We start from the raw sequence: 27,927 nt of genomic DNA, 5'->3' as shown, positions 1-27,927 counted from the left end.
AGCGTATCAAGCGAGCTCGTTACCACTGAACTACGTCCGTGAGTGTTGTGCATCATTTCATTAATAAGAACGGACATCGAGGGACTGCAAGCGAGGTTCCAAGGGGAGGGGGGGGGGGGTGTACCCACTGACATTCGAAGTGCCTGGTTATTGGTTTTTAGGCCCCATCAAAATATTATTAGTTTATCAAAGATAGGCACATTATATGCAAAAAGGTTCTTCATTTTCAGTTCAAAATGTATTACCGTCTCTGAATAGAATTCCTCATAATAAAAAAACAAAACAAAAACCCCAATGTACAAGTGTTTACGGTTCAGTTCGTACATATTGTAGTTTCTGTATATTCTTTAAATTCAGACATTTTTCCCTGGTGAGACTTTTTTTTAGCAAGCTTTCCCGTGAAAATGTCCTTTTCCAATTATTTTAAAGTGCATTCTCCACTAACACACCGGCCGCGGTGGCGTCGTGGCAGGCCATCGGTCTACATGCTGGTAGGTACTGGGTTCGGATCCCAGTCGATGCATGAGATTTTTAATCCAGATACCGACTCCAAACCCTGAGTAACCACGTTATGAGATCTGATTTGTCAATGGGTAGGTGTAAACCACTTGCACCGACCAGTGATCCATAACTGGTTCAACAAAGGCCATGGTTTGTGCTATCCTGCCTGTGGGAAGCGCAAATAAAAGATCCCTTGCTGCTAATCGGAAGAGTAGCCCATGTAGTGGCGACAGCGGGTTTCCTCTCAAAATCTGTGTGGTCCTTAACCATATGTCTGACGCCATATAACCGTAAATAAAATGTGTTGAGTGCGTCGTTAAATAAAACATTTCTTTCTTTCTCCACTAACATGTAGACCCCCCCCCCCCCCACACACACACACACACACACACACACACTCCCTGCACAAATCATGGATCCGCGAATGTGATAGTTGGTTTGTTACTGCCTTTGGGGATTTGGATTGGAGTGTGCATATTTGTTTTGTTGTTGTTTTAGTTGTCGTTTTTGTTATTGTGGAGTTGTACAGGTAGTAGACCTAATGTCACGTGTTATAACATTATTTGCGGTATTATACTATTTTGAAAGCATTTTTCGACTGAGCGAGAACCTACTGGCTTGCGAAAAGAAATCACTTCGCGCCTAATGACGAGTTATTAATCCTCTGCGGGGACTCGTACAAATGAACAACTCGAGTGGACTACTTTACAAATGAGTGCGCGAGAAGAAAACTTGCCGTCTGAAGAGATCCTTCACTTTTCCAATTTACCGCGTTTCGCGGGATTCACGCGACAAATCAGATCTCATAACGCGGACCTATTTCTGCTACTCGTGGTGAGAAATGGCAAGTGCCGACCGTGCAGCTCGTGTCACGGAGTTCGCGTGACCTGTCACTCAGGTGTGGTCGCTGCACGGCACTATAGCAGATTAATTCTGGTGGAAATAATCTCCACGTTCAATGGTCTTATGCTAAATCACTGTAGGCACTCGCAGGATGTCATCCGTTTACAGAACTGTGAAAGACGACTTTGTGACCTTTCCACAGAGAACTGAATGTCAAGAACAAACTCAATACAAGTATGACAAGTATTATTTATATAACGGCAATAAGCTGATTTATTACATGTATTGTTTATATAACGGCAATAAGTTGATGTATTACATGTATTCTTTATATAACGACAATAAGTTGATGTATTACATAGTAATGACATTAACACGATCTATCATCCGGGAACTAATTCACAAAGCTATCTTAAACATCGTTCTTGCAAGTATATTTGTATTGACGTGCGAGATCGCAAGTCTGTTGGTATTGAAGTGCGAGATCGTAAGTCGATTTGTATTGAAGTGAGATCGCAAGTCGATTTGTATTGAAGTGCGAGATCGCAAATCTATTTTTATTGAAGTGCGAGATCGCAGGTCTGTCTGTATTGTCCTGCGAGATCGCAAGTCTATTTGTATTGAAGTGCGAGTTCGCAAGTCTATTTGTATTGTAGTGCGATATCGCAAAGTTGCCAGCGGTCCCTGAATTGGTGGCCCTGCACGGCTATATCGCAGAGTTGCGAGAATCTCCTATGGCGTGGCAGTCCTGCTAACGACGAGAACCTGGTAGCAATTACTTTGTCTGAAATCTCAAACCGACTCTCCCTTGTGCAGCGATACGAATTTGATCACGAATACGGTTTTGACATTCAGATTTAGCGAATTAGGCCCACTTATAACGTGCGCAATTGTTTATACTATTAGTCAATGAGTCCCCGTCATCTACACATGAGTACACTGATCGCGAGGACCAGGGCCACGTGGAAGGTGGGTTTAAGTACGCCTGCCCTGTTACACATGTCCTCACTGCAGAAACACAGAGTCGCGGTGAAGTTGTCTGGGTCGGCCGGAAGTGTCCAGTGGTGACAGCCGTCCGATTCGTTGATGCCAGGGAGAGAGTTCATTTGATAGCAGCTCCTGATCACTCCTACCCAGCCTCCTACAAATAGATAATAATATAATAATATACTCTTCAAAAGAAGAAACGCAAAACCACATTGTCGTAACATTTGGAGAATTGATTTAATTACTGAATGGTGAGTCCGATAATTACCAAATGTTGCAGGATTGTTCACAATTCACTCTAGTCCATTGTGAGTAAGTGATAGGACACACCACAAAGGTCAAGGTCATCTGGAGTCAATACCGGGTGTGGCCTCCGCGTGTGTTGACAACTGCCTGGCACCGCCTGCCCATTGAAGCAACCAGAGTACGGATGACGTCCCGGGGGATGGTGGCCCACTCGGCCTGCAAGGCTGCTGCCAGCTCGGGCAGGGTCTGGGGCTGTGGTTGTCGCTGTCGGAGGCGTCGGTCCAACTCGTCCCATAGATGCTCAATTGGGTTCAAATCCGGTGATATCGATGGCCAAAGAAGGACATTAATGTTGTTGTTCTGTAGGAAAGCCGTTGTGAGACATGCTGTGTGAGGCCTGGCGTTGTCATGTTGGAACACTGCGTTGGCGTTGGCCATAACTGGAACGATGTGTGGCCGGAGGATCTGGTCAATGTAGCCCTGTGCATTCAGGTTGCCCTGCACGTGGACCAGGTCAGTTCTGCCAGTGTGTGAGATGGCTGCCCACACCATGACACTACCCCCGCCGAATCTGTCCACTTCCTGCACGCAGTTTGCCGCATAACGTTCACCACGACGCCTATACACGCGACATCTTCCATCATGACGTCGGAGCAGAAATCGGGACTCGTCACTGAACCACACCTGTCTCCATCGCAGTTGAGGCCATTGTCGATGAATCTGGCACCACTGCAGTCGGAGTCGACGGTGTTGTGGTGTTAAGATGACACCGAGAACTGGACGTCTGGCACGAATTCCTACCTCACGTAGGCGGTTCCGTACGTCTGGTCGGATATCCTGCGCAAACCTGGTATTGCTGCGGCTGTGGAGGTGGCAGTAGTCAATCGTTCCCGAAGGTGGCGTACCCGGATGTAGCGGTCCTGCCCGGGGGTAGTGACCCGTGGTCGACCGGATCTAGGGAGGTCACGTGTTGATCCATGTTGCTGGTAACGGTCCCACAGTCTGGATTCGCCTGCGTCTAGTCGGCCGATGGCATTGTTTCTCTGCGGTTCACTGAGACGTGGCATGTCCTGGATTGTCAACTGTCGGCCAGACACAGAGGCCAGGCAAGCGAACACCCTGCACTTTTATACTGTCGGTGTTCATGTTGCACGTGCAGACAACGCACGTGCAGTGGTGACATGGTTTGCACGTGGCTGCGTTTTTGCGAATATTCACATTTTGGAACTTTATTGTACAGTAGCTGCGTTTTATCGAATGTAACCGTGGGAATGTGTTTGGGGCATGCAATGACCTTATATTCACAAAGCATGAACCGGTAGGAAACATAAAATCGGAGTTATAACCCATTTGTACCCTTTTGCGTTTCTTTTTTTGAAGAGCATATATACCAGCTCTTGATCACTCCTACCCAGCCTCCTACAAATAGAGAATAACACGTGACAGGTCCTGATCACTCCTACCCAGCCTCCTACAAATAGAGAATAACGTCACACCCAGCCTCCTACAAATAGAGAATAACATGTCACATCTAGCCTCCTACAAATATAGAATAACATGTCACATCTAGCCTCCTACAAATACAGAATAACATGTCACATCTAGCCTCCTACAAATATAGAATAACATGTCGCATCTAGCCTCCTACAAATATAGAATAACATGTCACATCTAGCCTCCTACATATATAGAATAACATGTCACATCAAGCCTCCTACAAATATAGAATAACATGTCACATCTAGCCTCCTACAAATATAGAATAACATGTCACATCTGATCACTCCTACCCAACCTCCTACAAATATAGAATAACATATCACATCCAGCCTCCTACAAATATAGAATAATATGTCACATCTAGCCTACATATATAGAATAACATGTCACATCTAGCCTCCTACAAATATAGAATAACATGTCACATGTAGCCTCCTACAAATATAGAATAACATGTCACATCTAGCCTCCTACATATATATAATAACGTCACATCAAGCCTCCTACAAATATAGAATAACGTCACATCTAGCCTCCTACAAATATAGAATAACATATCACATCTGATCACTCCTACCCAGCCTCCTACAAATATAGAATAACATGTCGCATCTAGCCTCCTACAAATATAGAATAACATGTCACATCTAGCCTCCTACATATATAGAATAACATGTCACATCAAGCCTCCTACAAATATAGAATAACATGTCACATCTAGCCTCCTACAAATATAGAATAACGTCACATCTAGCCTCCTACAAATACAGAATAACATGTCACATCTAGCCTCCTACAAACAAAGAATAACATATGTCACATCTGATCACTCCTACCCAGCCTCCTACAAATATAGAATAACGTCATATCTAGCCTCCTACAAATATAGAATAACATGTCACATCTAGCCACCTACAAATACAGAATAACATGTCACATCCAGCGTACAAATACAGAACAACATGTCACATCTAGCCTCCTATAAATATAGAATAGCATATGTCCCGTCTGATCACTCCTACCCAGCCTCCTACAAATATAGAATAACATGTCACATCTAGCCTCCTACAAATAGAGAATAACATGTCACATCAAGCCTCCTACAAATATAGAATAACTTGTCACATCTGATCACTCCTACCCAGCCTCCTACAAATATAGAATAACGTCACATCTAGTCTCCTACAAATAGAGAATAACATGTCACATCTAGCCTCCTACAAATATAGAATAACATGTCACATCTAGCCTCCTGCAAATAGAGAATAACATGTCACATCTAGCCTCCTACAAATATAGAATAACAAGTCACATCTAGCCTCCTGCAAATAGAGAATAACATGTCACATCTAGCCTCCTACAAATATAGAATAACATGTCGCATCTAGCCTCCTACAAATATAGAATAACATGTCACATCTAGCCTCCTACATATATAGAATAACATGTCACATCAAGCCTCCTACATATATAGAATAACATGTCACATCAAGCCTCCTACAAATATAGAATAACATGTCACATGTAGCCTCCTACAAATATAGAATAACATGTCACATCTGATCACTCCTACCCAGCCTCCTACAAATATAGAATAACATGTCGCATCTAGCCTCCTACAAATATAGAATACCATGTCACATCTAGCCTCCTACATATATAGAATAACATGTCACATCAAGCCTCCTACAAATATAGAATAACATGTCACATCTAGCCTCCTACAAATATAGAATAACATGTCACATCTGATCACTCCTACCCCAACCTCCTACAAATATAGAATAACATATCACATCTAGCCTCCTACAAATATAGAATAATATGTCACATCTAGCCTCCTACATATATAGAATAACATGTCACATCTAGCCTCCTACAAATATAGAATAACATGTCACATCTAGCCTCCTACAAATATAGAATAACATGTCACATCTAGCCTCCTACAAATAGAGAATAACATATGTCACATCTGATCACTCCTACCCAGCCTCCTACAAATATAGAATAACGTCATATCTAGCCTCCTACAAATATAGAATAACATGTCACATCTAGCCACCTACAAATACAGAATAACATGTCACATCTAGCCTACAAATACAGAATAACATGTCACATCTAGCCTCCTACAAATATAGAATAACATATGTCCCGTCTGATCACTCCTACCCAGCCTCCTACAAATATAGAATAACATGTCACATCTAGCCTCCTACAAATAGAGAATAACATGTCACATCAAGCCTCCTACAAATATAGAATAACATGTCACATCTAGCCTCCTACAAATAGAGAATAACATGTCACATCTAGCCTCCTACAAATATAGAATAACATGTCACATCTAGCCTCCTACAAATATAGAATAACTTGTCACATCTGATCACTCCTACCCAGCCTCCTACAAATATAGAATAACGTCACATCTAGCCTCCTACAAATAGAGAATAACATGTCACATCTAGCCTCCTACAAATATAGAATAACATGTCACATCTAGCCTCCTGCTAATAGAGAATAACATGTCACATCTAGCCTCCTACAAATATAGAATAACAAGTCACATCTAGCCTCCTGCAAATAGAGAATAACATGTCACATCTAGCCTCCTACAAATATAGAATAACATGTCGCATCTAGCCTCCTACAAATATAGAATAACATGTCACATCAAGCCTCCTACAAATATAGAATAACATGTCACATCTAGCCTCCTACAAATATAGAATAACATGTCACATCTGATCACTCCTACCCAACCTCCTACAAATATAGAATAACATATCACATCTAGCCTCCTACAAATATAGAATAATATGTCACATCTAGCGTCCTACATATATAGAATAACATGTCACATCCAGCCTCCTACAAATATAGAATAACATGTCACATCTAGCCTCCTACAAACATAGAATAACATGTCACATCTAGCCTCCTACATATATAGAATAACATGTCACATCTAGCCTCCTACAAATATAGAATAACATGTCACATGTAGCCTCCTACAAATATAGAATAACATGTCACATCTAGCCTCCTACATATATATAATAACGTCACATCAAGCCTCCTACAAATATAGAATAACATGTCACATCTAGCCTCCTACAAATATAGAATAACATGTCAGATCTGATCACTCCTACCCAGCCTCCTACAAATATAGAATAACATGTCGCATCTAGCCTCCTACAAATATAGAATAACATGTCACATCTAGCCTCCTACATATATAGAATAACATGTCACATCAAGCCTCCTACAAATATAGAATAACATGTCACATCTAGCCTCCTACAAATATAGAATAACATGTCACATCTGATCACTCCTACCCCAACCTCCTACAAATATAGAATAACATATCACATCTAGCCTCCTACAAATACAGAATAATATGTCACATCTAGCCTCCTACATATATAGAATAACATGTCACATCTAGCCTCCTACAAATATAGAATAACATGTCACATCTAGCCTCCTACAAATACAGAATAACATGTCACATCTAGCCTCCTACAAATAGAGAATAACATATGTCACATCTGATCACTCCTACCCAGCCTCCTACAAATATAGAATAACGTCATATCTAGCCTCCTACAAATATAGAATAACATGTCACATCTAGCCACCTACAAATACAGAATAACATGTCACATCTAGCCTACAAATACAGAATAACATGTCACATCTAGCCTCCTACAAATATAGAATAACATATGTCCCGTCTGATCACTGCTACCCAGCCTCCTACAAATATAGAATAACATGTCACATCTAGCCTCCTACAAATAGAGAATAACATGTCACATCAAGCCTCCTACAAATATAGAATAACATGTCACATCTAGCCTCATTCAAATACAGAATAACATGTCACCTCTAGCCTCCTACAAATAGAGAACTCCTAACAAATATAGTAACGTCACATCTAGCCTCCTACAAATAGAGAATAACATGTCACATCTAGCCTCCTACAAATATAGAATAACATGTCACATCTAGCCTCCTGCAAATAGAGAATAACATGTCACATTTAGCCTCCTACAAATATAGAATAACGTTACACCCAGCCTCCTACAAATATAGTAAAATATTTCGTAGTTCATCATACTTCTATATCTGCGTATAACGTATTAAGTGAGGTTAGTATTTTGGCATAGAACTGCCATCGACATTATCATATAACTAAAGAGTTAAAGGTAGGGGTAGGGTTAGGGTAAGGTTTGAACATGTGATACACTCCCATTATGTTGGCTTAGTATATCGTTATACTAACAAAACGCCTAGAAAGATACCATCTGGTAGAGACGTTTCTAAATCACGTCGTTAAGTCAATGGCAGTTTTATGCCACCATAGGTTTGAGATACTGGTTACCGTGTATTTAATTCACCTGGTAGAGGGGGTTGGGTCTGTTTATCACACTTGAAGTCTGACCAGGGACATGGTACTGACTCACCTGAGAGAGGGGGCTGGGTCTGTTTACCACACTTGAAGCCAGATCAGGGACATGGTACTGACTCACCTGGGAGAGGGGGCTGGGTCTGTTTGCCACACTTGACGTCTGACCAGGGACATGGTACTGACTCACCTGAGAGAGGGGGCTGGGTCTGTTTACCACACTTGAAGCCTGATCAGGGACATGGTACTGACTCACCTGGGAGAGGGGGCTGGGTCTGTTTGCCACAATTGACGTCTGACCAGAGACATGGTACTGACTCACCTGGGAGAGGAGGCTGGGTCTGTTTGCCACACTTGAAGTCTGGCCAGGGACATGGTACTGACTCACCTGGGAGAGGAGGCTGGGTCTGCTTGCCACACTTGACGTCTGACCAGGGACATGGTACTGACTCACCTGGGAGAGGAGGCTGGGTCTGCTTGCCACACTTAAAGTCTGACCAGGGACATGGTACTGACTCACCTGGGAGAGTCGGCTGGGTCTGTTTGCCACACTTGAAGCCAGATCAGGGACATGGTACTGACTCACCTGGGAGAGGGGGCTGGGTCTGTTTGCCACACTTGACGTCTGACCAGAGACATGGTACTGACTCACCTGGGAGAGGAGGCTGGGTCTGTTTGCCACACTTGAAGTCTGACCAGGGACATGGTACTGACTCACCTGGGAGAGGAGGCTGGGTCTGTTTGCCACACTTGACGTCTGACCAGGGGCATGGTACTGACTCACCTGGTAGAGGGGGCTGGGTCTGTTTGCCACACTTGACGTCTGACCAGGGACATGGTACTGACTCACCTGGTAGAGGGGGCTGGGTCTGTTTGCCACACTTGACGTCTGACCAGGGACATGGTACTGACTCACCTGGTAGAGGGGGCTGGGTCTGTTTGCCACACTTGACGTCTGACCAGGAACATGGTACTGACTCACCTGAGAGAGGGGGCTGGGTCTGTTTGCCACACTTGACGTCTGACCAGGAACATGGTACTGACTCACCTGAGAGAGGGGGCTGGGTCTGTTTGTCACACTTGAAGTCTGACCAGGGACATGGTACTGACTCACCTGAGAGAGGGGGCTGGGTCTGTTTACCACACTTGAAGCCTGATCAGGGACATGGTACTGACTCACCTGGGAGAGGGGGCTGGGTCTGTTTGCCACACTTGACGTCTGACCAGGGACATGGTACTGACTCACCTGGGAGAGGCGGCTGGGTCTGTTTACCACACTTGAAGCCTGATCAGGGACATGGTACTGACTCACCTGGGAGAGGGGGCTGGGTCTGTTTGCCACACTTGACGTCTGACCAGGGACATGGTACTGACTCACCTGAGAGAGGCGGCTGGGTCTGTTTGCCACACTTGACGTCTGACCAGGGACATGGTACTGACTCACCTGGGAGAGTCGGCTGGGTCTGTTTGCCACACTTGACGTCTGGCCAGGGACATGGTACTGACTCACCTGGGACAGGAGGTTGGGTCTGCTTGCCACACTTGACGTCTGACCAGGGACATGGTACTGACTCACCTGGGAGAGGAGGCTGGGTTTGCTTGCCACACTTGAAGTCTGACCAGGGACATGGTACTGACTCACCTGGGAGAAGAGGCTGGGTCTGTTTGCCACATTTGAAGTCTGACCAGGGACCTGGTACTGACTCACCTGGGAGAGGCGGCTGGGTCTGTTTGCCACACTTGACGTCTGACCAGGGACATGGTACTGACTCACCTGGGAGAGGAGGCTGGGTCTGTTTGCCACATTTGAAGTCTGACCAGGGACATGGTACTGACTCACCTGGTAGAGGGGGCTGGGTCTGTTTGCCACACTTGACGTCTGACCAGGGACATGGTACTGACTCACCTGGTAGAGGGGGCTGGGTCTGTTTGCCACACTTGACGTCTGACCAGGAACATGGTACTGACTCACCTGAGAGAGGGGGCTGGGTCTGTTTGCCACACTTGAAGTCTGACCAGGGACCTGGTACTGACTCACCTGGGAGAGGCGGCTGGGTCTGTGTGCCACAATTGACGTCTGACCAGGGACATCGTACTGACTCACCTGGGAGAGGAGGCTGGGTCTGTTTGCCACATTTGAAGTCTGACCAGGGACATGGTACTGACTCACCTGGTAGAGGGGGCTGGGTCTGTTTGCCACACTTGACGTCTGACCAGGGACATGGTACTGACTCACCTGGTAGAGGGGGCTGGGTCTGTTTGCCACACTTGACGTCTGACCAGGAACATGGTACTGACTCACCTGAGAGAGGGGGCTGGGTCTGTTTGCCACACTTGACGTCTGACCAGGGACATGGTACTGACTCACCTGGTAGAGGAGGCTGGGTCTGTTTGCCACACTTGAAGTCTGATCCGGGACAGTTGAGCGCTTTGAACTGATACATCTTGAAATATTCGCCACACGCCCCGTTCGCCGAGTTGTCACACACGTAGCACCGGAGACTCCAGACTGAAAGCAGACAGCGGAGACTTTGGGCCGTTTGCGTCACAAGGGACCCGATACATTGGCAGAAAACTCCATTATGATAAAGTAAAAACTCATGCAAGGGACCCGAGACATTGGCATAAAACTCCACACATTTTTTAAAATCTTTTTATTTACAAATTCAATCATGTATTTTCAATCAACTCCATAATGATCAAGTAAAAACGCATGTAACAGCATATTGGTAAGTTTTATGCCCATACCAACTCGTATAACATATTTTGACGAAACATTTCAGTGTAAATAAATATTTTAAAAACTACACTTTGTTTAAACATTTCCATCAAATTTCATAGGTTAACTTTTTCTTCTTGATACAGAGGCGAAGACAACTGATGGCACAGCCACGTATAGCACGGCGAGCAGTTCTACCTGTAGTAGCTATATACTGCTTTATGTATCTATATACTGCTTTATGTAGCTATATACTGCTTTATGTATCTATATAGTGCTTTATGTATCTATATACTATTTTACGTATCTATATACTGCTTTATGTATCTATATACTATTTTACTTATCTATATAGTGCTTTACGTATCTATATACTGCTTTATGTATCTATATAGTGTTTTACGTATCTATATAGTGCTTTACGACTCTATATACTGCTTTATGTATCTATATAGTGCTTTATGTATCTATATACTGCTTTACGTATCTATATACTGCTTTACGTATCTATATAGTGTTTTACGTATCTATATACTGCTTTACGTATCTAAATACTGTTTTTCGTATCTAAATACTGTTTTACGTATCTATATAGTGCTTTATGTATCTATATACTGCTTTATGTATGTATATACTATTTTACGTATCTATATAGTGCTTTACGTATCTATATACTGCTTTATGTATATATATACTGCTTTATGTATCTATATACTGCTTTATGTATCTATATACTATTTTACGTATCTATATACTGCTTTATGTATCTATATACTATTTTACGTATCTATATACTGCTTTACGTATCTATATACTATTTTACGTATCTATATAGTGCTTTACGTATCTATATACTGCTTTATGTATCTATATACTATTTTACGTATCTATATACTGCTTTACGTATCTATATAGTGCTTTATGCATCTATATACTGCTTTACGTATCTATATACCGATTTACGTATCTATATAGTGCTTTATGTAGTTATATACTGCTTTACGTATCTATATACCGCTTTACGTATCTATATACCGATTTACGTATCTATATACTGCTTTACGTATCTATATACTATTTTACGTATCTATATACCGTTTTACGTATCTATGTAGTGCTTTATGTATCTATATACTGCTTTACGTATCTATATACTGCTTTACGTATCTATATAGTGCTTTATGCATCTATATACCGCTTTACTTATCTATATACTGCTTTACGTATCTATATAGTGCTTTATGTATCTATATACACTGCTTTATGTATCTAAATACTGCTTTACATCTATATACTGCTTTACGTATCTATATACCGTTTTACGTATCTATATAGTGCTTTATGTATCTATATACTGCTTTACGTATCTATATACCGCTTTACGTATCTATATAGTGCTTTACGTATCTATATACCGCTTTACGTATCTATATAGTGCTTTACGTATCTATATACTGCTTTACGTATCTATATACTGCTTTACGTATCTATATACCGCTTTACGTATCTATATACTGCTTTACATAGGAGTACGGGCTCCCATTGTTGGGGGGGGGGGGGGCATGCTGATTTTTGCCTGAATTAAATGAAAATGCTCGAATCTGCATAACATTTCTTCATATTAGCACTACTACCAAACAGCTATATAGGGTTGCAAATGAATCACTACGCATTTTTACATGGATTACAACTAATTTTGAGGGTAAAAATATCTCAGATTAGCACATTTTCCCCAAATATCTCTATCATTTTTGCCCGACTTTGAGGTTTGCTCCATTACTAGGAAGGCAATTGCAACTGCCCCCCCCCCCCCCCCTCCCCCCTTCTCGCACGCTCCCCGTCTCGTACGCTCATGCTGCTTTATCGATCACTAGTAACTGTGCCTACCTTGGCTGTTCCGGGATTTTGTCTTCCACTGTATTAAAAATGAGATTTTAAAATATATATTTTTTTACAATTGCATAGTAATGTGTTTATTGATAATGAATATATGTTGGTAAACAAAATATTATGGGAGTTTGTTTGGGCTTGAAAGTTAATAATATGTCCTCATATTGGTTGAAATCGCATTATTCATTATAGAGGACATGCCAATTTTGACGCAATTTTGACGCAATGGATTATAAACCTACGCAGAAAACAGACAAGGAAGGAAATGTTTTATTTAACGACGCACTCAACACATTTTTGTTTACGGTTATATGGCGTCGGACATACGGTTAAGGTCCACACAGATATTGAGAGAGGAAACCCGCTGTCGCCACTTAATGGGATACTCTTTTTCGATTAGCAGCAAGGGATCTTTTATATGCACCATCCCACAGACAGGATAACACATACCACGGCCTTTGATATACCAGTCGTGGTGCACTGGCTGGAGCGAGATATAGCTCAATGGTCCCACTGACGGGGATCGATCCCAGACCGACCGCGCATCAAGCGAACGTTTTACCACTGGGCTACGAAAACAAACGAATGCACAAAAACTGTACCATACAGCAGAGACTAAACCCACGCACTGTTACTGTTGTTTTTACTGTTACTGTTACTGTTACTACTGCTACTGCTACTGCTGCTACTACTACTACTGATGCTACTGTTACTGCTACTACTACTGCTGCTACTGCTGCTGCTGCTACTACTACTACTACTAGTAGTACTACTACTACTACTACTACTACTACTACTACTACTACTACTACACTGCTGCTGTTGCTGTCGCTACTACTACTAGGCCTGCAATTTTATTTCTATATAGATTACTATCAACAGGTCAGCGTAATGTGATCTTCTAGAAACTAGCTAAGATCGTGATTGTCTGTCAGAATACACTGACGAGTTCCAGGCTGGTGTTTCAATCAACTCATTGGCTGCATCAAGAAGATGGTAAGCAAGCTTTCATCTGGGTTTGAAGAAGAAAACGAGAAATGTTCCTTTAATCTTGAGTAAATGTACACAGTCGGCGAACAGTAACGATTCAGTGGAAATCAATTTGATTGGCCGACTGGGGGTCCGTCTGTTACGTGGTTCACGGCCATCAAACACGTCGGAACTCTTCGTCATTTTCCGGCACGTGACGAGTAGCACTTTTTGCTCCCCTTCGAGGTTTCTTTGATTTCCTCAGTCGACGAGATTGAAACAAAAGAAGACCCTTAAAAACAGTTTCAGTCACGTAATAAAACCACTTATCAGTAGTCGTCTGTTTAATAACCCGTGGTCAAGCCATATACAATCTGTGTTTCCTTTACAAGACAATTTCAGTCATGTTATAATACCACTTGAGTCATCTTCTTCATAACACATGGTCAAGCCAAAGCCTAAATCGGTCAGTCCATATTTGTGTGCGTGCGTGTGGGGGTTTTTGTTGTTGGTTTTTTTGTCTTCTTCAAGACATGCTATAATAATCATTACTTTGTACATATGCGGAAGCGGGTGCCCCAACACTGAAAGTGTTTTTAGTTAATTCTTTACTTTTATATTGGCATTAGTACCATTGACAGACATATATTACATAATAAATTACAGTAATAAAAATACCCAACCCCTCCAAAAAAAAAACAACACTCAACAACATTACACATCACACATTAAAGATTCCATGTATCAGGAAAAATATAGCGGGTTTTCTCTGATGACTACGAGTCAGAATTACCATATGTTTGACATCCAATAGCCGATGATTAATTAATCAATGTGCTCTACTGGTGTCCTTAAACAAAACAAACAAACTTCTTTTTCTTCTGGGGGGTTTTCTTGATAAGAACCGTTTTTCGCGAATACATATACTTATATACATACAATAAATAAATATTACAGATACGTGAAATAACATTCCCTATTGATTAAATCAACTATTGTTAAAAAGAAAAGTTAAAGTTTGTTTTGTTTAACGACACCACTAGAGAACGTTGATATATTAATCATTGGCTATTGGATGTCAAAGTTTTGGTAATTTGAAAAATAGTCTTGGAGAGGAAACCCGCTACATTTTTCCATTAGTAGCAAGGGATCTTTTATATGCACCATCCCACAGACAGGATAGCACATACAACGGCCTTTGATATACCAGTCGTGGTGCACTGGCTGGAACGAGAAATAACCCAAAGGGCCCACCGAAGGGGATCGATCCCAAACCGACCGCGCATTAAGCGAGCGCTGTACCGCTGGGCTACGGCCCGCCCCGTGTTAAAAAAGAAAATCATTTAATCGGTTGCGTTTGGCAAACTGGCGCCGTTTTTAAAAATATCACTGTCATCTTGCAAGTTTATTTATGCCATTAACGTTTCTCTCGTGTACTGAACCCATGCCTAGGAGGCGAGGAAACGATAGTGAGCTGTAATGCTAGGGTAAGACTGTCAACTGTCACGACGAAGTTGGTCAACTCGACGGTTGCGTTGTAATATCCCCAACTCCCGACTTACGACGGGTGCGCTCAGATTAACAGCTGATGGGCTATACGACGAGAATCAAGTTGTAAGAACGCTCAGACTAGCAACTGGACAGTCGTAGAAGTCGTCACAGCAGAAAGTTGGCCAACTGTGTCGTGGCAGTTGGTAGTCTGATCCTAGCATTAAGTATTTTTGTCAGGTTTGTATACCAAACTATTATCTTTTTATGGTTACAAGTATACGGTATCTAGTGATTTAAAAATGCATACTTCCGAAGTTTGCCACCAAAATCGATATTTAAAAAGATGAATTATCGTTTCCCTTTCCTCTGAAGACTTCGAAAATCCACCACCCACCCCCACCCAATTGAAAGGCAAACTAATATTTATAATTGCTCCCTGCTAGCATCTTCCGTTATGTTATTGGTGATCAGTTCGAGTGCTATTCACTATTTCGCACGTCCATGTTATCATTGTGCCGTCCCTCGCTAGCAGTGACAAATTGAGTTATGTCGTTGTCCGCGTCGTGCTGTACTCGAAACAAAACGTGAAGGAAGATTCGCGTGAAATGGGATGAAGATGGACTGGTGTTGTTCATTTAGATCTGTAACGACCGTGTGTCAGTCAGCTTGGAGTGTCCTGGGAGACGTGACAGTTGTAATTATTACGCGCCAGACTTCATGACGGAGGGAGGTCATAATGGGGGAGGTGTACTGCAAGGAGATGCGACGGCGATACTCAGTTAGAGGAATCAGGGAAAATGTGCAGTGCTAACACAACGATGGATCGCCCTCACTCAACCTCGCTTAACCTCACTCAACCTCACTCAACCTCAAACACTCGAGCAAGTCACTTTAATGATGTGTAGTTTCACGCAGACGGGAATACCCCCCCCCCCTACCCCATACACCAAAGTTATGAGTAGGGTATAAAACGAAATATTGTCCATCACACGGGAATACTCCGCCCCTATACACCCCAGCAACCAGTAGGATATAATACGTAATCATCCTCAGTACAAGGGAAACACACACACACACACACACACACACACACACACACACACACACATACACAGACACACACACACACACACACACACACACACACACACACACACACACACACATACACACACACATACACACAGACAGACACACACACACACACACACACACACACAACACACACACACACAGACACACACACACACACACACACACACACACACACACACACACACACACAGACACACACACACACACACACACACACACACAGACACACACAAACATACACACAGACACACACAGACACACACACAAACATACACACACACACATACACACACAACACACACACACAGACACATACACACAGACAGACACACACACAGACACACACACGCACAGACACAGGCACACACATACACACATACACACACACATACACACGCACACACACACACACGCACACACACATATATATATATATACACACAAGTAATCAGTAGAAAATAATACGTAACATTCCCACCACAAAGGAATACCCCCCCCCCCCCCCAATACCCCATACAGCCAGTATTCAGTAGGATGTAATACGTAACAATCTGCAGTACAAGGGAATACCCCCCCCCCCCATATCCCACACATCCTGATAATCAGTAGAATATAATACGTAACAATCTGCAGTACAAGGGAATACCCCCCCCCCCCCCCCATATCCCACACATCCTGGTATTCAGTAGAATGTAATACATAATAATCTCCAGTACAGGGGAATATCCCCCCCCCCCCATATCCCACACATCCTGGTAATCAGTAGAATGTGATATGTAACAATCTTCAGTACAAGGGAGTATCCCCCCCCCCCCTCATATCCCACACATCCTGGTAATCAGTAGAATGTAATACGTAACAATCTCCAGTACAGGGGGATATCTCCCCCCCCCCCCATATCCCACACATCCTGGTAATCAGTAGAATGTAATACGTAACAATCTGCAGTACAAGGGAATATCCCCCCCCCCCCCATATCCCACACATCCTGGTAATCAGTAGAATGTAATACGTAACAATCTGCAGTACAAGGGAATATCTCCCCCCCCCCCATATCCCACACATCCTGGTAATCAGTAGAATGTGATACGTAACAATCTGCAGTACAAGGGAATATCTCCCCCCACCCCATATCCCACACATCCTGGTAATCAGTAGAATGTGATACGTAACAATCTTCAGTACAAGGGAGTACCCCCCCCCCCCCCCCATATCCCACACATCCTGGTAATCAGTAGAATGTAATACGTAACAATCTGCAGTACAAGGGAATATCCCCCCCCCTCCATATCCCACACATCCTGGTAATCAGTAGAATGTAATACATAACAATCTCCAATACAGGGGAATATCCCCCCCCCCCTTCATATCCCACATCCTGGTAATCAGTAGAATATAATACGTAACAATCTGCAGTACAAGGGAATATCCCCCCCCCCCCTCCATATCCCACACATCCTGGTAATCAGTAGAATGTAATACATAACAATCTCCAATACAGGGGAATATCCCCCCCCCCCCTTTCATATCCCACATCCTGGTAATCAGTAGAATGTAATACGTAACAATCTGCAGTACAAGGGAATATCCCCCCCCCCCATATCCCACACATCCTGGTAATCAGTAGAATGTAATACATAACAATCTCCAGTACAGGGGAATATCCCCCCTCCCCCATATCCCACACATCCTGGTAATCAGTAGAATATAATACATAACAATCTCCAGTACAGGGGAATATCCCCCCTCCCCCATATCCCACACATCCTGGTAATCAGTAGAATATAATACGTAACAATGTTCAGTACAAGGGACTATCCCCCTCCCCCCCCTATATCCCACACATCCTGGTAATCAGTAGAATATAATACGTAACAATCTGCAGTACAAGGGAATACCCCCCCCCCCCCCATATCCCACACATCCTGGTAATCAGTAGAATGTAATACGTAACAATCTGCAGTACAAGGGAATATCCCCCCCCCCCCATATCCCACGCATCCTGGTAATCAGTAGAATGTAATATATAACAATCTCCAGTACAGGGGAATACCCCCCCCCCTCCCCCCATATCCCACACATCCTTGTAATCAGTAGAATGTAATACGTAACAATCTGCAGTACAAGGGAATATGTAATACGCCAGCATACGGGAATACCCCCATACTGTCAGGCAATTAGTAGAATATGATATGTAACAATCGCCAACACAAGGCAATACACCCTACACCCAAGTTATAAGTAGAATATAATACGTAATATCCCCACTACAAGGGATACCCCCATACACCTCTGTAATCAGTAGAATAGAATACGTAACATCCCTACCACAAGGGAATACCCCCCATACACCTCTGTAATCAGTAGAATAGAATACGTAACATTCCTACCACAAGGGAATACCCCCATACCCCTCTGTAATCAGTAGAATAGAATACGTAACATTCCTACCACAAGGGAATACCCCACCCCCATACCCCCATAAAACAAGTAATCAGTGAACATCAATACTCTTAGATGACAATCACACGCACAATCACACGCACACGCACACGCACACGCACAGCGACTCCCCGAGCAATAAGCAAATTACTTCATGTAACAGTTCCGATCAGCTAAGCTTAGATTATTATATATTGATTCCATAATCTAACAGCCGTGAATAGAGGAAGACAAGTTGTGAATCAGTGGAATTAATGAGCTCTATTGATCGAGCCTCGCCTGTGTGGCCGGTGAATGTCGGATACGACTGGATGAGCTAACTGTGTCGCGTCGTTATCCTGTCGTCTGTCAAATCTACGTCTTACTTTTAACCGATTTCGTACTCTATTGACTGCAGTTCCGTCTGTCAAATCTACGTCTCACTTTTAACCGACTTCGTACTCTATTGACTGCAGTTCCGTCTGTCAAATCTACGTCTCACTTTTAACCGACTTCATACTCTATTGACTGCAGTTCCGTCTGTCAAATCTACGTCTCACCTTTAACCGTCTGTCAAATCTACGTCTCACTTTTAACCGACTTCATACTCTATTGACTGCAGTTCCGTCTGTCAAATCTACGTCTCACCTTTAACCGTCTGTCAAATCTACGTCTCACTTTTAACCGACTTCGTACTCTATTGACTGCAGTTCCGTCTGTCAAATCTACGTCTCACCTTTAACCGTCTGTCAAATCTACGTCTCACTTTTAACCGACTTCGTACTCTATTGACTGCAGTTCCGTCTGTCAAATCTACGTCTGCTATTAAGTTCCGTCTGTCAAATCTATGTCTCACTTTTAACGACTTCGTACTCTATTGACTGCAGTTCCGTCTGTCAAATCTACGTCTCACCTTTAACCGTCTGTCAAATCTACGTCTCACTTTTAACCGACTTCGTACTCTATTGACTGCAGTTCCGTCTGTCAAATCTACGTCTCACCTTTAACCGTCTGTCAAATCTACGTCTCACTTTTAACCGACTTCGTACTCTATTGACTGCAGTTCCGTCTGTCAAATCTACGTCTCACCTTTAACCGTCTGTCAAATCTATGTCTCACTTTTAACCGACTTCGTACTCTATTGACTGCAGTTCCGTCTGTCAAATCTATGTCTCACTTTTAACCGACTTCGTACTCTATTGACTGCAGTTCCGTCTGTCAAATCTACGTCTCACTTTTAACCGACTTCGTACTCTATTGACTGCAGTTCCGTCTGTCAAATCTACGTCTCACCTTTAACCGTCTGTCAAATCTACGTCTCACTTTTAACCGACTTCGTACTCTATTGACTGCAGTTCCGTCTGTCAAATCTACGTCTCTCCTTTATCCGTCTGTCAAATCTACGTCTCACTTTTAACCGACTTCGTACTCTATTGACTGCAGTTCCGTCTGTCAAATCTATACGTCTCACTTTTAACCGACTTCGTACTCTATTGACTGCAGTTCCGTCTGTCAAATCTACGTCTCACCTTTAACCGTCTGTCAAATCTACGTCTCACTTTTAACCGACTTCGTACTCTATTGACTGCAGTTCCGTCTGTCAAATCTATGTCTCACTTTTAACCGACTTCGTACTCTATTGACTGCAGTTCCGTCTGTCAAATCTACGTCTCACTTTTAACCGACTTCGTACTCTATTGACTGCAGTTCCGTCTGTCAAAATCTTTTAACGTCTCGTACCTTTGACTGCACCGTCTGTCAAATCTACGTCTCACTTTTAACCGACTTCGTACTCTATTGACTGCAGTTCCGTCTGTCAAATCTACGTCTCACCTTTAACCGTCTGTCAAATCTACGTCTCACTTTTAACCGACTTCGTACTCTATTGACTGCAGTTCCGTAAAGTGCAATACCAGATACTGACTTCACAAAAGTTCTTTAAATCGTGTTTCCTGACACTTGGATGTAACGATTTCTAATCAATTTCCACAGTGTACTACATGTGTGCTACATAGGTCATTTATATAAGTGATTAAAGGGTTGACTGGTACCAATCTGCATCAGAAAAGGTTAGGTGAACATATTGACTTGTAAATGTCTGGATGTGCAGACACCTAGCGTGCAGACAGTTTAATAAAGTGGCCGAGTGAATTTAATTGTGCAAATCTCAGTGCCAAGCAGTGCCAGCTCCAGACCTCGCCGTGAAATAAAGAAATAAATATGTGATTAATTGCTGCCTTAACTTTTGGGGCGAGACGTAGCCCAGTGGTACAGCGTTCGCTCGATGCGCGGTCGGTGTGGGATCGATCCCCCGTCGGTGAGCCCATTGGGCTATTTCTCGTTCCAGCCAGTGCACCAAGACTGGTATATAAAATGCCGTGGTGTGTGCCACCCTGTCTGTGGGAAGGTGCATAGAAAAGATCGCTTGCTGCTAATCAAAAAGAGTAGCCCATGAAGTGGCGACAACGGGTTTCAAACGCTTGACCACTGGGCTATCCCCCCCCCCCCCCCCCCCCCCCCCCCATGCTAAGTAAGAGGAGCTAACTAGTGTTAAGGGAGTGACGGGGAGCCACTTTGATAGTTTCTCTGTGATCTGTGGAAACAAAAAACAACAAGTAGTACATATTTCAAGAAGGAATGTCTGTCTAGCATAAACACATAGATAGATAAAAGTGATATCAGTGTATCACACTCAATCCGTAATAAATACTGGTGTATCACACTCAGTGCGTAATACCTGTGTATCACACTCAGTGCGTAATACCGGTGTATCATACTCAGTGAGTAATACATGTGCATCGGATTCGGTGCGTAATACCTGTGCATCACACTCAGTCCGTAATACCTGTACCTCACAGTCAGTGCGTAATACCTGTACATCACAGTCAGTGCGTAATATCTGTACATCACAGTCAGTGCGTAATGCCTGTGCATCACAGTCAGTACGTAATACCTGTACCTCACAGTCAGTGCGTAATACCTGTACATCACAGTCAGTGCGTAATACATGTGCATCACAGTCAGTGCGTAATACCTGCGTATCACAGTCAGTGAGTAATACCCGTGTATCACAGTCAGTGCTTAATACATGTGCATCACACTCGGTGCGTAATATCTGTGCATCACACTCAGTACGTAATACCTGTACCTCACAGTCAGTGCGTAATACCTGTACATCACAGTCAGTGCGTAATACCTGTACATCACAGTCAATGCGTACTACCTGTACATCACAGTCAGTGCGTAATACCTGTACATCACACTCGATGCGTAATACATGTGTATCACACTCAGTGCGTAATATTTGTGCATCACAGTCAGTCCGTAATACCTGTGTATCACAGTCAGTGCGTAATACCTGCGCATCACAATCAGTGCGTAATACCTGTGCATCACAGTCAGTTCTTAATACATGTGCATCACAGTCAGTGCGTACTACCTGTGCATCACAGTCAGTTCGTAATACATGTGTACCACACTCAGTGCGTAATACCTGTGCATCACAATCCGTAATACTGGTGTATCACACTCATTGCGTAATACTGGTTATCACACTCAGTGCGTAATACATGTGCATCACAGTCAGTGCGTAATACATGTGCATCACACTCGGTGCGTAATGTATGTGTATCACACTCCGTGCGTAATATCTGTGCATCACAGTCAGAGCGCAATACATGTGTATCACAGTCAGTGCGTCGTACCTGTACATCACACTCATTGCGTAATACCTCTGCATCACAGAAGTGCGTAGCTCAAGAGTATCATAGTCAGTGCGTAACTAAAGTATCACAGTCCCTTTCACAACTAGGTTTTTCTAGTGTATTACTAACTTTTCTGACATTCAGTTCCAAAGTGATCCGCAGAGTTGAACGGGTTAAGAGTCGGCAGTTCAGATAGACTTTGATAATCGAGGAATTTAGAAAGGTAGCCGCTTTCACAGGTAAACGGCATCGGGCATGCGGTGTACGATGTGCGTTGTTGTTGTTTTTGTTGGTGGAGGTGGGGGAGGGGGTTGTTTGGCTTTATATTTCCTTGTTTTGTTGGGGGGGTTGTTGGCTTGGGGTTTTTTTGGGGGGAGTATTGTTGTTTGGGTTTGTTTTGTTGTCGTGGTGGTGTTTGTTTGGGAGTTTATTATTTATTTATTTATTTTGGGTGGGGGTGGGGGGTGGGGGGGTGGGGGGGTGTTGTTGTTGTTTTTTTAATTCGTAGAATGATATTCAGTTAAGACATTCACATGAATCCGAATTGCGTCGTGCTGTGAGCACTGCAAAACGCTGCATGATGTTTGCCACAGCCGCACGTCGCATTCGGTGAGAACACTTCAACTAATCTTGAACATAAAACACTTATTAATCCCATGGGGCCTAATTCGCAGAGCTCTCTTAATCTCGTTAAATATCGCATCGTCCTTAATTTGCAAGTAGTTTGCGTTGCACGGCGAATCTCTACGGCGGTTTCGTAAATTAGGCCGCTGATAACATCGGACGATTTCTGGATGTGTGGAGCTTGACGACCGTGTGCCACTTTACTCTCATTAAACTTTGAGAACACTGGATGAGAAACATGTACTATCTTTAGAAAGAAACTGTTTGGAAAGAAATGACGCACGCTTGTACGAGAAACAAACGCCTGTACACCAGTCGGACCAGTGTTCATTGTTGTTTGTGTTCCCTTTGATAATATACTGGTTTTCGATACCAATTTTAATTCACTGCCAGAGCACGTAGTTATCTCCAATATAATACACTAGTCTATAATATATTACGCATCGCCAATTTAATTCACTGCTAGCGCACGTAGTTATCTGTAATATAATACACTAGTCTATAATATATTACGCATCGCCGTTTTAATTCACTGCTAGCGCACGTAGTTATCTGTAATATAATACACAAGTCTATAATATATTACGCATTAACCGTTTTAATTCACTGCAAGAGCGCGTAGTTATCTGTAATATAATACACAAGTCTATAATATATTACGCATCGCCGTTTTAATTTACTGCTAGCGCACGTAGTTATTTGTGATATAATACACAAGTCTATAATATATTACGCATCGCCGTTTTAATTCACTGCAAGAGCGCGTAGTTATCTGTAATATAATACACTAGTCTATAATATATTACGCATCGCCGTTTTAATTCACTGCCAGAGCACGTAGGTATCTGTAATATAATACACAAGTCATATATATTACGCATCGCTGTTTTAATTCACTACCAGATCACGTAGTTATCTGTAATATAATACACAAGTCTATAATATATTACGCATCGCCAATTTAATTCACTGCCAGAGCACGTAGTTATATGTAATATAATACACAAGTCTATAATATATTACGCATCGCCGTTTTAATTCACTGCAAGAGCACGTAGTTATCTGTAATATAATACACAAGTCTATAATATATTACGCATCGCCGTTTTAACAGTTTCCCACCGTTCTGACCAGTTCTCCTCTTTTGATTTGTACTGCCTAACATCTTCTTTGTACTTACCTGATGCCGCATTCTGTACGGGTCTTTTTACGCTTATGTCCAGTCGTCTACCGTACACATATCGTGCTGAATATTACGTACACAGATGAATTCCATAAATACAACCGCAATGGAGGTCGCCATATTTGTTGGGTGGTTGTTGTTGGGTTTGTTTGTTGTTGTTGGGTTTTTTTGGGGGGGTTGGGGTTTTAGTTTTTTGTTGTTGTTGTTTTGTTTTTTTTTGTTTTTTTTTGGTTTTTTGGGGGGTTGGGGGTGTTTTTTCACACAGAAGTAGCTATATACACGGCAGTCATGTATTTTGTCTAAGCTAAAGAGGGCTGGTTATCCACACGGAGATTATATGTTGGAGGAAAAGCCCAGTGGATCTCTCCATACCGCATCAAACCTTTCCTTGCTTTGCTCTAGTTTCTGTATAAAGAAACCCCCAGCGATGTCATAGGCGGATCCAAGGGGAGAGAGGGGCTCGGGCCCCCCTAAATTTTGCGACATTTATGATTTTATTATATTAATTTTCAATGTTTTATGATCCCCCTCCAAACCTCCCCTAGGGTTCCCTTGGCATTCCGCCTCATGTCATTGGGGCCCCACTAAATGGATTTTCTGGATCCGCCAGTGGATGTAACGTTACGTGGAACTGAATATCAGTACATTAACACAGTGATACGGTTAGAGTGTGGTCCCGTTCCACAAAGCGATCATAGCCCTAAATCCACCTTACGTGCATTAGCTAGTACTGCGGGTGATCGTTTTGGCTGCGGTCAATATTTGCTGGTACAATGTATGAGTCCCTTACATCTTTCCACCAGTGTACATAACGTGTTGATGATGATCGGCTCAATTTAACTTAATACAATTTACACTTAGCAATTCTCTTGTGCCTTTATAAATTATAAGTACAATTTGGGGTCTTTCAACAGTAGTGTAAGTTTAGAGAGCGTTAGGCTACATGGGGGAGGAGGTACACAAAATGTCAGATTTTATGTAACGATAGATTGATATAAACTGTTGTTATTAAAGAGACTATCCTGAGTTTATCCTAACTAACAGAGTCTTTTTAAGGATTATATTTACACACACACATATACATTTTCTTGTACGGAATACCAGCCACGTTTCATTTGACTTTCTTTTTTTTTTTTGTACGAACGAAATTATTGGAAGGTAAAATCCGGATTGGACTGCTACAAAAGACATAGACACTGATAGGCCCTATTCTAAACAAGAAAATATCTTTAAGTTTAATTATGTTTGTAATAAAAAAATAATCCGTATATCGTAAACGTGTAGAAAGGTTTTGCGACCAGTCCATTTCTGTTTACGGAGAATCACAATACCAGGACCGTTATGGCCTACACGGGTGTAACTAGGCCTACATACATGTTACAATGTTTTAATATCTGTCACAGTGTGTTTAAGAAAAACAGGCCTCCTAAATTCGGCCAATATGATTCGGTAACAACACTATTCGTTTATTTAGTTTCGTAGATCGGCATGGTTAATGACTTAAAGATGGCGGCATTCTTAAATTATTATTTTATGTTTTTAATTTATATAATAGTCACGAAATTTATTACATGTAGCAAGCCATTTAGTCTCAAAGAGCAGGAATCAAATTGCCATGATATCACCAACTGCACTGGAAGTGGTGACCTATGACTATCCGTAACAGTAAATGTGTAGTTGAGAAATGTCTCTGATGACAGCAAACTCATGTGTTCACAAACACAAGTTACATCATTATGGACAAAAGAAACTGAAATATCTGTACTAAAACCTATACTAGTTGTACAGTTAATAATGATAAAAACTGGTTCAGTCGTTTATTTACGTTTATGTTTACGTTCACGTTCAGAAGCAGGCTTTTGATGTTTTGTGAAATTGGCCCCTGGGGTCTGATTCACAAAGCTTTATAGAGCAATATCGCAGCGTCCCTTCAAGTCTTTTCGCATCGCACTGGGTCTGATCTCTATCAACGTGCCAATATACTTCTAAATGCAGGGAAGATTCTGTCTGAAGTATCGCGTCGCCATTCGCTACGCAAGTTTCAGAGATCGCTACACAATTTTAAAACATTAAACAGTAGTTGCTAATCGATTTTTAATTGACTAAAAATATCGCTAATCAAGATTTTGAAAACAGAATGTTCCCTGGTTCAGGCACTGCATTGCACTGCGAGATGGTAAAGTTACGAGAGTTTAATGACTAGACTAGTTGGTGTGATTGACTGACTGACTGACTGACTGACTGACTGACTGACTAACTAACTAACTACCTACCTAACTAACTAACTAACTAACTGACTGACTGACTAACTAACTGACTTACCTGCAGGCAGGACGTACAGGTAGACGAATCCTCTGGCCAGGATCATGTCAGTAGGTTCATCACACCCCCGGGCTGGCCGTGCTTAGGTCGGGACGAGACGACAGCGCGCCATCGCGGGACCAAACACCTGGACAACTCGCTAATGTAATTAACTCGCTGGCGAGGATGACGCGATATTGGAAAGTCTCCACGTTGGCCGTGGATCAAGCTATAATCATCGACCGATCTAAGGATTCGTCCAACTTTTCAGTTCAACCTCAAACGTTACGTATCACGTAACTGTAGGCAGGGCCGATCGAGCCTGGAAAGAGGGGGGGGGGGACGATGTGTCCAGCCCCCCTCCACACACACACATATACACACTTGAGATATCACGTAACTAGTCAGGTCCGGATGAGCCTGGAAGGGGGGGGGGGGGATGCGATGTGACCCCCTCCCCACACACATACACACACTTGAGGTATCTCGTAACTAGTAAGATCCGGACGAGCCTGGAAGAGGGAGGGCTATGTGCCCCCTCCCAACACACACATATACACACTTGAGGTATCACGTAACTAGTCAGGTCCGATCGAGCCTGGAAAGGGGGAGACGATATGTCCATCCCCCCTACACACACACACACACACACACACACATACACACACTTGAGGTATCATGTAACTAGTTTGGTCCGGACGAGCCTGGAAGGGGGGGGGGTGATATGCCCCCTCCCCACACACACATATACACACTTGAGGTGTCTGTCACGTAATTAGTCAGGTCCGGTCGAGCCTGGAAGGGGGGAGGGTGATATGCCCCCTCCCCACACACACATATACACACTTGAAGTGTCACGTAACTAGTCAGGTCCGGTCGAGCCTGGAAGGGAGGGGGAGGTGGTGTGACCCCTCCCCACACACATACACACACTCACTAGCGTAGCCAGGATTTTATATTGGGGGAAACCCATATGGGGGGGGGGGGGTACACTATGTATGTAAGTATGTATGTATGTATGTATGTATGTATG

At 42.8% G+C, this 27,927-nt stretch overlaps 1 protein-coding gene across 1 annotated transcript; it reads right to left on the bottom strand.

The window, feature by feature from the left end:
- Nucleotides 1-1,282: 1,282 nt before the first annotated feature.
- On the bottom strand, nt 1,283-27,039 carry LOC121382238. Its single transcript, XM_041511763.1, has 3 exons — nt 26,916-27,039; nt 10,866-11,006; nt 1,283-2,485 (listed from the first exon to the last, which is right to left on the bottom strand). Exons 1-3 carry the CDS (start codon nt 26,959-26,961, stop codon nt 2,265-2,267), a joined length of 408 nt encoding a protein of 135 aa, XP_041367697.1. The 5' UTR covers nt 26,962-27,039; the 3' UTR covers nt 1,283-2,264.
- Between the last annotated feature and the right edge of the window lie 888 nt (nt 27,040-27,927).

Source organism: Gigantopelta aegis, chromosome 9 (assembly GCF_016097555.1).
Source record: "Gigantopelta aegis isolate Gae_Host chromosome 9, Gae_host_genome, whole genome shotgun sequence".
NCBI classification, from domain to species: Eukaryota; Metazoa; Mollusca; class Gastropoda; order Neomphalida; family Peltospiridae; genus Gigantopelta; species Gigantopelta aegis.
Note: the sequence above shows the minus strand (reverse complement) of the source record. Positions and strands in the feature narration are given on the sequence as shown.

Bases quoted from the DNA above. Each gene is read 5' to 3' on its own strand.
- LOC121382238 (XM_041511763.1), bottom strand. From the start codon at position 26,961: ATGATCCTGGCCAGAGGATTCGTCTACCTGTACGTCCTGCCTGCAG. The intron at 11,007-26,915 runs GTAAGTCAGTTA...GTCTGCTTTCAG, and splicing joins CCTGTACGTCCTGCCTGCAG to TCTGGAGTCTCCGGTGCTAC. The intron at 2,486-10,865 runs GTGAGTCAGTAC...ATCTATTTGTAG, and splicing joins GACCCAGCCTCCTCTACCAG to GAGGCTGGGTAGGAGTGATC.